At 34.2% G+C, this 15,138-nt stretch overlaps 1 protein-coding gene across 4 annotated transcripts in view; it reads left to right on the plus strand.

Annotated features, from left to right (window-relative positions):
* LOC100372178 (ras-related protein Rab-3) overlaps window positions 1-14,832 on the plus strand; it is a 29,050-nt gene extending 14,218 nt beyond the window's left edge. For all 4 annotated transcript variants that reach the window (XM_002737399.4, XM_002737398.4, XM_085503156.1 and 1 more), the window contains exons 3-5: window positions 4,322-4,440; window positions 6,133-6,257; window positions 11,629-14,832. In XM_002737399.4, the coding sequence (XP_002737445.1) occupies window positions 4,322-4,440; window positions 6,133-6,257; window positions 11,629-11,819 (435 nt within the window). In that variant the 3' untranslated portion in view covers window positions 11,820-14,832. The remainder of the gene's footprint in view (window positions 1-4,321; window positions 4,441-6,132; window positions 6,258-11,628) is intronic.
* The last annotated feature ends 306 nt before the right edge of the window (window positions 14,833-15,138 follow it).

The following is a 15,138-nucleotide window of genomic DNA, read 5'->3' on the forward strand; positions in this document are numbered from 1 at the left end:
AAGCATTTTACATATTTTTCGTACAAATTAATGTAGGATCAGAATCAAAATGAGAGTGATGTCAATAAGTTACAAACTTTAATACGTAATGTGGACAGAGATCAACACACTGGTACATGCACAGTTTTCTGTAACATGCATCTATTTGTATTTCTTGTAAAAAATATCTGTCAGGTGTCACTTTAAACATGATTTATATCTATAACGCCAAAGTGCCTGTCAATCTAACCACCGACTTAATAGGTTTTATTCATGTTTCTGTCAGTTACTGCTGTCTCTAGAAAAAGCTTGATATCTATGGGGAGTATGTTTGTGTCATTGAAGGGCAAGGGAGACAAGAATGGGTTGTGGAATTAAAAACGCCTAAATCGACTTTAGTCGCATTTCATATGAAAACATTCCTGCATGTTTTTTTTAATTTTTGTGAATTGAAAGTTTATGTTATCTGATCCAAAATTATAAAAAAACGTATTGTTGAAAAATACTTTAAAATGTTCAAAATTGTGTTGTGCAATAAGATTTTTGGCGCTTGGAAAAATGATGACGATCAAAGGATTTAATCATGTGATCGTTAGGCTATTGTAAGTTTCCATCGCGGACCCATTTTTGTTTAAATACCAGTGTATCAGAAATCACCTGACCCTTGTCATTGTGACACTGTTATTATATTTTTACTCATATAGTACATTGCAGTTTACATTGTGGTCCTGCCTACCATCATGTCAACTCAATATGTGTTATATATAGACCTAAGGTGAGAGACAATAATGAGTCTAGGCAAAGTCGTATAATCAGAGATAGCTGATATCCAATAACTATTTTGTAAAAAAATTATATTTAATTATTTCTGATCTCTTACTGGAGTTATTACACAGAAATAATTTCTGATTAAGGAATATTGATTATCAAGGTCTTTTTATTATGATTAGATTTATTACTTGTCTCTATACACTCGTTCATTACTTTGGTTTCAATATCACATATAAACATGCCTTTGAAATGCAAATCATGGGATATTTTTTGTCAAGCATTTGGTGCCATGGTTTCTCAGCTTAGAATGCTTCTTGTTCAGATGTATCAAACTCTCAGGACAGGTGCCATTGATCGGTGGCTGTTCAGTTAATTGTTTATCTATAGTTGTTTTCATTTACCATTCTCTGCTAAGTTACAATGTAAATGCAGGCGACTGAGAATGAGTCAGGTGTCCCCTTAAGGTGTTCTCGTTCGAGCTATTTTTATCACACGATGGCAGATAACCATTATTAATAATCAAGCTATATGTAGAAAGATTTTGACTGATTTATGAATTGAATTGAGGATATATAAAGATATTGTGTAAATTTTTATAATTTTGTAAGTTTAGTTTGTCAGTATTTTAATGCGTAGATGTGTTAGGGATGTCCTCCTATGTCAGCCGACAGCATGCTCTTATTTTGTCCTGACTAATAACTATTAATGATGATGACTATAGAAACCTAATTACTAACCCTTGTCTTTTTGAACTTTGCTATTTGCTAACATTTCATACTGGCGCGATAGGAATATTGAGTAATGCTTTATTTTAATCAATTTTGGCTCTGTGAATGTGTGCACAGGAATAACTGATAGTTATTTAGTGAAGGAGCTAGTGTGGGTGTTTACTTTACCGTAAAGTGATATTTAACTGAACTCTTGCATGTACAAGTTAATTCATTCATATAACAGGGGCATATTGGGGAAGCCATACATGGTTTGTTTCACCATATTATTTCCATCTTAAGAGTGAGGATGTCATTATGTATTTACATAATTATTATTCTTCTCAGATTTGTAACTTACCGGTATACCAAGAATTTAATTCTTGTTGTTGTTGTATCCATGATGGCCAGTTGGTAGCCATTTTGTTTATGTTTAGTTGTTGTATCCAAGATGGCCAGCCGGTAGCCATTTTGTTTAGTTGTTGTATCCAAGATGGCCAGTTGGTAGCCAATTTTTTTAGTTGTTGTATCTAAGATGGCCAGCCGGTAGCCATTTTGTTTAATTGTTGTATTCAAGATGGCCAGTTGGTAGCCATTTTGTTTAGTGGTTGTATCCAAAATGGCCAGTTGGTAGCCATTTTGTTTATGTTTAGTTGTTGTATCCAAGATGGCCAGCCAGTAGCCATTTTGTTTAGTTGTTGTATTCAAGATGGCCAGTTGGTAGCCATTTTGTTTAGTGGTTGTATCCAAAATGGCCAGTTGGTAGCCATTTTGTTTATGTTTAGTTGTTGTATTCAAGGTGGCCAGCCGGTAGCCATTTTGTTTAGTTGTTGTATTCAAGATGGCCAGTTGGTAGCCATTTTGTTTATGTTTAGTTGTTGTATTCTAGATGGCCAGTTGGTAGCCATTTTATTTACTTGTTGTATCCAAGATGGCCAGCTGGTAGCCATTTTATTTACTTGTTGTATCCAAGATGGCCAAATAGTAGTCATTTTTTTAGTCCTACTGTAACCATTTGTAGTTATTGAAGACCAACAAAATTGAAATGTATCTCATGGAGAAGAAATCTGATTAATTTGTAATGCATTTTGCAAACTCGCAATCAGTGGTTACAGTCCCAGAGCACAGTGCATTAGCTTTTGAAACAACTGTCTATCCAATTACCATAATGCTTCACCGCTTACCTGCCTACGCATTTAAATACATACCGAGGTGTTCAAACAAGTCGGGGTGTATGTACCTATGGCATATATCGGCCTCTCCTAATAGATCCAGTCAAATTTGTGACATTTCCACTCTGACTGATTAATTAGTTGTATGAAAAAATTATGATGTAAAGTAATTATAACTGGATCAAATGTTGTTGTCATGGTAAAGTTATTTTGTGTTGGGAGTGTTATCATTCAGCTCTACATTCTCAGTAATATTACAAAAATTAATTACTAAAGCTTATGACAAATTGTATTTATACCTGACTAGCTAATCTACATTGAATTACACTAGCAAACTATTATTTTATTAATGACGTATACCTATATGTAACTTACACTCAGGGATTACAGTATTACATTCCGAGTCCACTCACCTATAGCTACAAGATAATTCAACCCATAACGTCATTCGTATATAAACAGTTCTATGAACAAGTGATATCTGGAGATAGTACCTTATTTGATTACTCGGCGGACTTCATGCTTAGATTATAAATACTCATAACAAATTGGTAAATCATCATTTAATAAGAATTCATGTTGTGTGTTCTGTCACATGGGGTTTTGTGTAGTTTCTGCTTCAAAAGCAGCATTTTTCTCTCTCTATTTTTTCATGACTTTCAATCAATATTATACATGTATTTACTGCATTAGTTTATGAAGAAAGACATGGTAAATATACATAGAATTAAAAGCACTACAAATTCTCGATATGTTGCTTTAGGGAAAACCCCCCCCCCCCACTGAACTCATTTCCATAGAAACAATGACTGATTTCTCCATAATGTTGAGCATCTTTTATCAAAAAAAACTGCAAGAGGAAGCACTGCAATTCAACGGTGCCATCAAGTGGGGGAGATAGGGTTCTCCCTACCAGGGTGTGGAGTTTTTGATAATTCTATATTAAAATGGAGCATTCTATGTCTTCCTTGGAGCCAAAATTACTATCAGACAGGTCACAGTTGAAGACTGTGGCCACATGTGATCCCTGGTCAATCAGCATTTTATGGTTGCCAGAGCATCTGTCAAAAGTTTTAGTCATGTTCGTTCTTATTTTAGTAATATTTAATCCAATGTCATTGAAACTCTACCTTTAACGTCTGTAAATCAGATTATAAATATTCGGTGTTTATTATTATTCCAATATCTGTATAAATCTGAATCTGCATATACATGTAACCACACTGACATTTAGAAAACTTTTGCTGTCTGCCAATCAATGGTTTTAAATGTCACAAGATTTTATCAGTTATCAATCCACAGATATAAGAATTGGTTTCTATTAGAACAACCATGAAAATAAATACAAAAATCACAATATTACATAGTCTAATTAAATTTCTTTTTAGCAATTGTAAATTTCATTCATTATTTGTTATGTGTTAGAGCAGATAAGAAATGTTGCTATTAAATTTAACGTTTAAAAAAAATAAAAGAGCATCACTGGTTAGACAGTTGCTGTTGATGCATAATTCTCTGATTGGACAGTTGCTTTTGACACACAGAAGGGATTCACTGATTGGACAGTTGCCACTGGCACTTAGAAGGGCTTTACTGATTGGGCAGTTGTCATTGGCACATAGAAGGCCTTCACTGATTGGACAGTTGCTACTGACACATAGAATTATAATTGTCTTTTTTTTATTATTTCAGGACACTGCTGGGCAAGAAAGATATCGTACAATTACTACAGCTTATTACAGAGGTGCAATGGGTTTTATACTCATGTATGATGTCACTAACGAAGAATCATTCCAAGCAGTTCAAGATTGGTAAGTCACATAACCAATTCTCAGTCTCAGTTTTTGTTGTTGACATTATGTAAAATTTAACCACAGTCCTAGTCACATAGTTTACTACAGTAAATATGATTGGTTGTTGAAATATTGAAATAGTATTTCATCTTCGGTGTCTTCAAAAGTGAAAGCTTCATAGCCAGTGTATGGCTTCACTGGCAGTAATTTGCATCAAGACCATTAAATTCGTATGCCGATCAGAATTAGCGTTGTACAAGCAAGATGAGAAAACATTCTGAACTTGATAATGAATAATTGGAGAAAAACCAGATCAATAAATAGTTGGCTGTTAATCACACACTAATTCAGCAATTCGAGTTGCCATGGCAATGCCTATTTAAATTTATGAAACTTGATTGAATGGTGAAAGGAATGGGTAGAATGTCGCTACATTCATATTTTAATTGATATCACGAGTAAACCCATAGTGTTTACTCATCACGGTTTATACGTCTCCAAAAATGTTAAATCAGATTAAATTCAAGATCGAAAGTTGAAGTAGAGTCTTGTTCGCTTGACCAAGCTAGAAGCTTCTTGTATTTAAAAAAAAAAAATTATTTAATGTGCCCGCTTATTATATGCAGAATAACTAAAAATGTTTAATTGTTTGTGGACTGTCATAATTATTAATCAACAATCAATAAATCAATTAATGCCTTTCATATATTTTACATACATGAATTATGTAGATTTACACCTTCTATATTTACTATGTCTTGATTACTTTTTATAATCCTGTTCTGAATAGTGTCTATTTTTGGATCAGAAAACCATGAGGCTTAAAGGCAGTCATAATTCTCACACATATCAAATTCTTGTGTTGTTCCCCATATCAGTCGTTATTAATTTCCTGCACAATGTATGTGATAAAAGTAGTCTTTTGTTCATATACAAAAAGGTCAGCGTTTTGAGTTAAATTTCAATTCAATGCGGTGATTTTATTCCGAGGCAGGACCCATGTATGGCATGGTCTAAAGACTAGTCTGAATAACAAGAAACCATCTAAAGTTTCTGGCTTGCATCATAATTGTTTGCATGTCACACCCTGTCAAGTTTGATCTGTGTTCTTTTGAGATGGGTAGCGTTGTTGTGATTGGTAGATTCCTGGGTAAAAACTAACCTAGGAACACCAATTAGTAGTCATACCACAGGGTGAGTTGTCACAGCCTCAATGGGGAGACTGAAACTACTGTACCCTGGGGTGAGTGTGTCACAGACCCAATGGGGAAGCTGAAACTACTGTCCCCTGGGGTGAGTGTCGGACTTGATGGGAAAGCTGAAACTACTGTACCCTGGGGTGAGTGTGTCACAGATTCAATGAAGAGGCTGAAACTACTGTACCCTGGGGTGAGTGTGTCAGACTCGATTGGGAAGCTGAAACTACTGTACCCTGGGGTGAGTGTGTCACAGCTAGAATCAATGAGAAAGCTGAAACTACACTAATCCATACGACTTTTGGGTTACCTTGGGCCACATATTCAAACATTTGTATATTTGAAATGAAATTACATTTATTAAAGTGAAACGAATAAGACAATAATGACATTTTCGTGGCTTGAAGTTTGGTGTTCTGAATATTTCTTAAAATACATTAGACTGATTGAAATTGTGAAGGAAAGGAGTTTTGTGAAATTTGAAATGTTTAATGTAATTTTTTGTTTTTTTCAGGTCTACTCAAATCAAGACTTACTCATGGGATAATGCTCAAGTTATTCTTGTAGGAAATAAATGTGACATGGAAGATGAGAGAGTGGTATCCGTAGATCGTGGTAAACAACTTTCAGACCAGCTAGGTAAATATATTGTCAATTCTAATATCTGTCCTTGTCCTCGTTGTTGTCGTCGTTTGTGGTAAACAACTTTCAGAGCACTCACTTTTAGTTTAAGTGTGTTTATTGTCCTAACCTACCGTAAAAACCCTCAAATAAGAGCCACTTTGTAACACTTTCATTTCTGGGTGGTGCTTATTTGAGGTAACATGTTGACAAACCTGTAGCCAGTGGCTCTTAAACCAGGGTCATCAAACTTTTTCATTGTGAAATAGGGAAGGGGATAGGCAAACACACACACAACCAAAACAGACAAGTAATTATTAATGATGTATCATTGCAATTAATTTATTCTGTAAAAATACTGTTACGGGAATAACAAATGTCAAATAAATACGACGTTTCATCGACAATGTGTAGCAATGCCTGAAGTCACGTTTCACTGACAATGCGTAGCGATGCCTGAAGTCGGATTTGGTAGCACTCTCAGTGTCTGACCCAATACTCGAATCACTTGTACAATTGTTTACCAAGTTTGGTACGGCAAACTTTTTTCTTGAAAACTGGGAATAACTTGCGTGGCTGTGGCTGGCGTGGTGGTTGATTTGGTGACAATATAAAATAGTTTCGGATAGAATTGATCTGACCAGCAGCGACAGGAGAGGACATACTTGCAAAGGAAGCATGGAACGAATGATAAAAATGATGCCCAATCACTTGTATTTATGGCAAAAACAATAAATAAAAACACGTTTTTCTATAGATTTGTACAGCTTGGGTACTTGGGCATTGTTTTAATTGCGCTAGACGTCTGACAGTACAGCTTTGGTTTATATTTCCTGTTTCATAATCAAGCCAGCTTATAATGATATGTTAATGATATTCACGTACTTCACAGTCCACGCAAACAGGGTCAAACTATAGCCCCACCCCTATATAACCAATTACGAAACGATACCGAGAAAGTAACAATTACATATATTAAAAATAATTTCCTGTGACCAATCGGAGAGACGAAATCATTCACGAAAGCCCAGGCCTGTTACAAAGCATTTTCTGATTGGTACAAGTTCAGATTATTTTCAATTCTCACAAATAGCTAATTTAAATATTTGGGTCAGGCGGGTCACGTAGACTTCACTTTGCTGTAAGACAAGTTGATCGCACAAGTTTGTGGAACTAATCCATTCGACTTCAATTTTGATTATTTTCGGCAAGAGAGTCCTCTCCAAACTAATGCCAGTTATTTTGTTACTTCCCTGAACATTTTGTCTCGAATCACCCAAAAACGAACGTCTCAAATAAAATGCAAAAAATAACCCAAAATCACAATCAGCGAGAGTGGGCTGCGTAATCATTACATTCTCACAGTCGGAGCTACGTCACGATCCCTCAAACGTTGCCAGGACCGGATTAACACCTCTGTTTTCCCCCACGCTAACCAAATTTCCCCCACACTAAGGAAAAAATCTTTTGTTTTCTGCTGACTTCCTGTTCCGGTCCGTCTGTGAGAATGTATTTTCGATACCTCCGATTTTCTGATAAAGGCGTTCTAAAAACGTGACATTCTTTACTTGGTTATAAAGACAACATTGACAATGAATATCTCAACGTGTCCTTCGGTGTTTCGGCAAAAAACATACTAGTAGTTACTACTGAATAGTTTGTGAATTGGTCGATTGTGTGTTAGAAATATAAAATGGACAAGTTGACAGTCACATTCACGCTCTCAGTGCATTTCTTTCGTCTATCATTCTTCCGTTCTCAATTACACAGGACATCAGGCAAGTTATGGGGATAATCTTTATTTGTCTCACACCTTCTGTGGTGCAATAAACAATGCAGGGTGGAAGTGAGGCACGACAAGCTCGGTGTCTGCCTGATTGTAAACAACCGGGCGGCTGGCGCTTATTTCAGGGTTCTTATTGACAAAACCACTCAACTCTTGGTGGCTCTTAATGGAGGGTCAAATGTAACAAATTTTCACTGAGTGGCTCTTAATTGAGGGTGGCGCTTATTTGCGGGTTTTTACGGTAATGTCTTTCTATATCCTCGTTGTTGTTTATAGTTTCAGACCTGCTATGTAAGTTTATTGCCCTAATCTAATGTCGGTCAATGTCCTTGTTGTTATCGTTTGTGATAAACAACTTTTAGGCCAGCTGGGTAATATGATGTCTGTTCTTTTCCTCATTGTTCATTCGTTGGTTCGTTCAGGGCAAACAGTTTGCTGAATAGCTAGGTAATATACAGTATGTTCAACGTCTGTGAACATTGTCAACGTTGTTGTGGTTGCTGACCAACTATATACTAACATCAGTCATGTGTATTCAAGAGTATTTGATGTCTTTACTATGTCATTTCTGTTGTTTAATCATCTGATGATAAAAGCATTACATGCTGTATGAATATAACCGTTAATTATTTGTCGGTATTTGCTAAAATTTTAGTCTCTTTACCAATTGTTCTAATGATGTGACAAATTAATAATAATTAAATTAAATTTAAACCAAAGATACAGTTATTTGATGGCTCATATTCATCTTCAATAGACTTTAAATGTCTAAATAAAATTACCAAAAATATGTGAAATTTTTTTATTTTTGTACTAAAAATGTGATTGCATACATCCAAAATAATGTGCAGGATTTGTAACGTTTGTTTTTGCTAAAGTCGCTCTTAAATTCCCAACAAATTTGGTTGTAAAAGGTTCTTAAAGGTTCATGTCGGACAATAATCGTTGTTAGTTTTTTGGTGTTGCATTGCATGTTTGTGTATTTTGATTCCTGAACAAAATCTTTACACATAGTAATTCATTATATTATAATTGCGGCTAAAAATCATTGCTGTTTAATAATCATGTAACATCAAATTTGGGGTGATATTGAAATCTAATAAACCAATACAAAACAAATTTAATCAGAACCGCGCCATTTATAACAGCAAGACTTGAGAGTAACAGAGCTTCATTATGACAAGGGCTCAGTATAAACCCTTACCAGGCCGTTAAAAAGATACAAGACTATTGTAATATCTACCAGTACCTAGGGTACATTATTACATCATCAATAAAATTGTAGTATTGTAAATCTTTTAATTTTCACTGCTAGAAATTTTATGGTGTTTGTGAAGAAAAATTTTGAAAAAGTCTGACATTCCATGTCTTAGAATTTTTATTGCTACAGAATTTCATGATTTTCATTGACTTTGAAAACTTGTCTTTCACAAAATTAAAATTACAGTTGTTTTTTTCATGGTCAGTATCTGGTCTTTTTCAGTAATTTTCATGTTTATTTAAATTGTGTACCAGTTGATACGAGTAGCTGGATGACGTCAGAGCGTGGAATGTCCGTGGGTGAATTTGATAGATACTGGTATGGAGATACCGTATGTTATTTATATGATATCATGCGTTGTGCTTTCACAACAACCGAGCAAGGTGCTAATGTTGACAATTATTCAAATATACTATAAACATTTTATGATAAATATTTTAATTTTTTTTGGCTCATTAGTAATCAAATTCATAAAACCTATCGATGTGTTACTGAAAACTTTATACATGGAAATATATATTGATTAGTAATAAATTTTGCTAGAATTAATCCATTCAGTTTTAACTTCATTTCCTTGGGGGGGGGGGGTGTCATCCGCTAATTACACAGAAATTTATGAGGATGTAATGTGAGGTTGTAGTTTGTTTATAATTCTTTCTTTTTGATTATAAATATATTGGCAGTGGTTCATGCAAGATATTCATAATAAATTGTATCATTATAATGTAACAAAACAGTATGATGATTTCTTGATTTTGAGGTTTGAGTATGTATGTATTGATGTAATACTAACAATATTGTGGATTAAACATTGAAATTTAGTTAACCGTTGTTTCTATTTAAAGTATCCATGCTGTTGTGCACCGTCATGTTCGTTCTATGCAACATATACAATGTGATACTTTTTACCTCCGCTGTTGACTTTGTCGAGCGGAGCTTATCATATGAGTGATTGTCCGTCGTCTGTCCTCCGTCGTCCGTGCCAATGTTTACTTATTTGACTTCTTCTTGAAAACTACAAGCCTGAATGCTTTGATACTTGGTGTATATGTACCTTGGGTAGATCTCTCTCAGATTTGTTCATTTCATGATCATATCTTCAATTCTCTAAGACTTCTTGTTAAAAACCGCAAGTCCAATTGCTTTGATATTACATATATAGGTACTACACGTGGACCTCTCTCAGATTTGTTCATTTTGTAATGATATCTTAAATTCTCTAATTTTGGTGAATATTTTTGTCATTTTTGGTAAAAAGTGATATTTTCGACTTCTTGTTAAAAACCACAAGTCCAATTGCTTTGATATTACATATATAGGTACTACATATGGACCACTCTCAAATTTGTTCATTTCATGATGATATCTTCAATTCTCTAATTTGATGAATATTTTTGTCATTTTTGGTAAAAAGTGATATTTTCAACTTCTTGTTAAAAACTGCAAGTCCAATTGCTTTGATATTACATATATAGGTACTACATGTGGACCATTCTCAAATTTGTTCATTTCATGACGATATCTTTAATTTTCTAATTTTGGTGAATATTTTTGTCATTTTGGGTAAAAAGTGATATTTTCTTCTTAAAAACCACAATCATTTATGGTGAAAAATGATATTTTTGAATTCTTGTTGAAAACAGCAAGTCCCATTGCATTGATACATGTACTATGCATATTGTTCATTTTCTAATGATATCTTCTGTTCTTTAATTGAAATGTGCATTACTAACAGCGGAGCTATCTCAGCCGAGAGGCTGCTTGTTTATTTCTTATATTACAATTTTTAATATAATAAAATATATTATATTTAACAAGTGCTCTATCAAGTTTTATAATTCATCAATTTAATTGAAATTCATCTGTGATCGGTGTGTTCATATATCCCTTTAATCAACAAAGATGGTAACTTTGTGTGGAGTTTGTGGAAAATGTGCTACCTGGTTATTTAGTCTATTCACCATATGCTACTGTTTACACTGCTGTATGTCTAGAATTTATGTGATGGTTAATATTTGACAGGATGTAAACCAGAAAATTAACAGAGACTACCGCTATAAATAGGCTCATTCCACAGTTCATTTTTGTTGTGGGGAGTCTTATTAGGCTTTTGTGCACCAAAATATTAAACGTCTTTTCCAAATACGTAAATTTTGATGCACAAATTTGTCTTAAATTTCCAAAACTATGGTCTTGAAAAAGTTGTTAATTTCATATGCTGAAACCTGTAGGAACCCTGCACAACCACAGACCCTAAGGTCTATGGTAATACTTGCATATTTTGATTGGTGTTCATTTTATGAGGGTTTACATGATTATACATTTCTGTTTTCTCTCTCTAGGACTGGAATTCTTTGAAACAAGTGCAAAGGAAAATATCAACGTGAAACAGACCTTTGAACGGTTGGTTGACATAATTTGTGATAAGATGTCGGAAAGCTTGGATTCTGATCCCACGATTGTGAGCAACTCCCAGACAGGAAGGAAGCTGACACAGGAACCACAGCCATCCAATTCTGGCTGCGCATGCTAATCATCAAGAGTGAACTCATAGAATTTCTTTTAAAATGACCATCAAACGTGTTTGAGTGCAAAAAAGAGGGGGAGGGGAGGGGGGTTGAGAGTGCAACAAAATGGAATATGTTTTATGGGTGGCTTGTAGTCTGAGATCCTCGACAGCTATGATTCGTCTTAATTAAAATCCAACTTTTTTAAAAGTTTTAGCCAGAATGTCATCCAATTTATGCTTATTGCGGAGACAAAAAATATTATAATTATAAATAATTAAATTATATTTACTGTGAAGTTTCAATTTTCAGTGGACCATTCCGGCGTTTTCAAAATTTCAGCCAATCACATCACATCACATGTTACATCCTTGTTCTGTTTTCCTGGCCAACATTTCAGCCAATCACATTACATGTTACATTTCTGTTTCCCTGGTCAACATTTCAGCCAATCACATCACATCACATGTTTAAGAACATAAAAATGATGATTAATCTTCGTTTATTTTCTATGATCACTGTATTTACCGAACCCCCCTGAATGAATTGCACTGTTGATAATCGAACAATGCACATGATACATCTTTGAGAGACCTGAGAGCGTATTTATAAAATCTCATTTGTCAGAAGATTGTATTAACACCATGAAGTGCTTACTAGAACAGAATTTATCTTGGCATTTTACATATCCACAGTTCTCCCGTGTGATCAATAATCTCATTCTGTGAAATAAGATTTATATTCATTAAAAAATAATGTCATGACTGTGCGTAACCCTGACCACTTTCATTTCCCTTCTATTTCCATTTTATTAGTTTCCTTTTGTAATGGCTCACTTGCCCTCGAGATATTCAGAGTGGCAGTGATTGGCTGAATTGTGAAAGGTGTCGTCATTTACGTCAATACATCTGCCCTATTGCATTTGCATTTGATTATGCTGAGGCCTCATGGGGAGGTTTCGTATTCCCAGTTTCTCTGTGTAAACCCATACACTGACTGGGGAGCTATTTTTCAGACGATACTGTTTTAATAACAACAGATCTTTAAATGCATTGCAGTGTAGTTGAAAATAGCTGCTGAAAAGGTTTAAAATTGCTTATTTTTGGCGACAGTCACTGTTTGCTATTAATAATCAAGTTTTGGGTTTTGTTTACAGACTACGCATAATATCAGCGTTCTTCTCCATATAAGGACATGATAACTCCTAATTTGTACAATCTAGTACCATTAATGTCAGGCATTCTCCATATATGGCTGTCATAGCTCCTTATTTTTACAGTGCGATGACACATTTGATTTTGACAAACAATTCTATTTTTTCGTTTCGTCAAAAAAACCAAGTGCAATGTTTCATCAAAAGGAAACATCTAAGTGAAACACGTTAGACCTAACGTCTCTCCTAATGTGAAGAGGAATGCAAATGTATTGAAAAATGCTGGTATGAGATACAAAAGAAGATACATGTATCTGGTGCTTAGGTACTTACTATTAAAGTCCAGATTGGGGAGGGGGAGGGGTATAGAACCAAACAGGGTGGCAGTGCAGAAACACTTCTCATTAAATTTTCAATAGTATGAATAGACAAAAAGGAAATTTAGTTGAATATAAATTATTTATGGTAGGATCTGATTTAAAATTTTAGCAAATTAAAAAAAAATAAACAGTTGTGCTTTTTGTGTTGTAAATGTGTAAAGACAAACCAGTGCAATTCATATGACTATTCCAAACTGCTTTATGGTTTCCCAGTGATATTGTATTTATATATACTCGCTCAAACTCAATGACAACCATTTTAGTCGAATTTTATTTTTCTTCTATTGCTTGCATGAAAAAAATGACTTTGTTGATCTTTTAGCAACCAGCCTCAATTCTTATGAAAAAAAGAAATGTTCCACATTTTAGATTGTTTGTTTAGTATTTATTTACTCCTAAGGGTATATATATATATACATGTATATTTTAAAAACACAATGAAGGACAATACTAGTATTTACCGTGAGATTTTATCGTAGAAGAATGGATTCTCTTTAAGACAAAATCTTTAACTGTCTTTTGAACACTTGTTATGGACGTTAGGTTTTGTTTTTTTCATATTAATGATTTTGGGGTGTTGCCATGGTGTCCATGCTAGTCTAAGCATGACCCCCTTCCCCTCTTTTCCTTTATAGTAGTTTGGTTGACCGTTTCAGGGTTTCTTGATAAAATCCATGCATGCTGAGAGAATAGACCATGATGGAACGCCGGAGTTGACCACAGTGCAATATTCATGCCTCTTGAATTTTAATTTTAATGATTAGAATTTTCAACAAAATAAAACAAAATTAGTTCTTAGTCCGATGGTGATCTGAAATTATGTTGGCGTGAAAAGAATGTAGATTTTCAAAATATGTTTCGCTAGTCTTAGTTTATGTGAATTATTAGTATGAAATCATACACCATCAAGAAACACTTCTGAAATGAGAAACTGTGGGTACAGTAGCCATGGCAACACATCCAATTGTCCAAACCGTAGGTGCTCAGTTTGTTGACTTTTAGCAGTTGTGCCGTTGATTTGAAATTGCTTGCAGCTACGTGTACCTATACAAATTCCTACATTACATTTCCTAGCAATAGAATAGAACATGTATAAACAAATATACTATATAAATGACATATTACTAGAATACATTTAAAAAAAAAATCATTTAGTCAATGTAAATTAACCATATAAAAAAACAAAAAAAAAACAAACATGTTGCTTGTCTTGTATTCGTAGAGCAGCAGCCCAAGCTGTTTATTTTCCAAGGTTGATCAACTTAAAGCTCCCTAGTTGTATCATGTTTGCAAATAACCTTTTAACTTGCTGAATATTTTTTCAAGACAATCTTGAGACATTGTGTCTTTTATCGCATAGAGATCTGTTTATAGTAGGAAGCGCCACATATTCAGCAAACAAAGGCATGTAATCTCAAAGCAATTTGAATGTATCGTATTATTATTCTTTATATATTGTGTACCAGTTGAGACTATTAAATTGTGTATAATACGTTGGGCTGGCAATTGTGTTGTCTCCTCTTTATTCTGTAATACTGTAAAATGTAATAATTATTCACTTGGTTTTTATTATTTCACTGTTTTTGCTGGTAAGTGAAATTTGGTAAATTAAATCCACACATGAGTAATATAAATTGCTGTTTGACAAATCTGATTTTAAAACAGTCTATTACCAGTATTAAAAGACTGTCCGTGAAAATCATGCTTTTACAGTATCTCATTTTCATCTGGGAAAGTATGGTAAACTGTACGCTGCATCTGCATTATACATGCTGAATTACATGGGGCGGAGGGCTGAAGATATTTAAAAAA

This window comes from Saccoglossus kowalevskii, chromosome 9 (assembly GCF_978046115.1).
Source record: "Saccoglossus kowalevskii chromosome 9, keSacKowa6.1, whole genome shotgun sequence".
NCBI lineage: Eukaryota > Metazoa > Hemichordata > Enteropneusta > Harrimaniidae > Saccoglossus > Saccoglossus kowalevskii.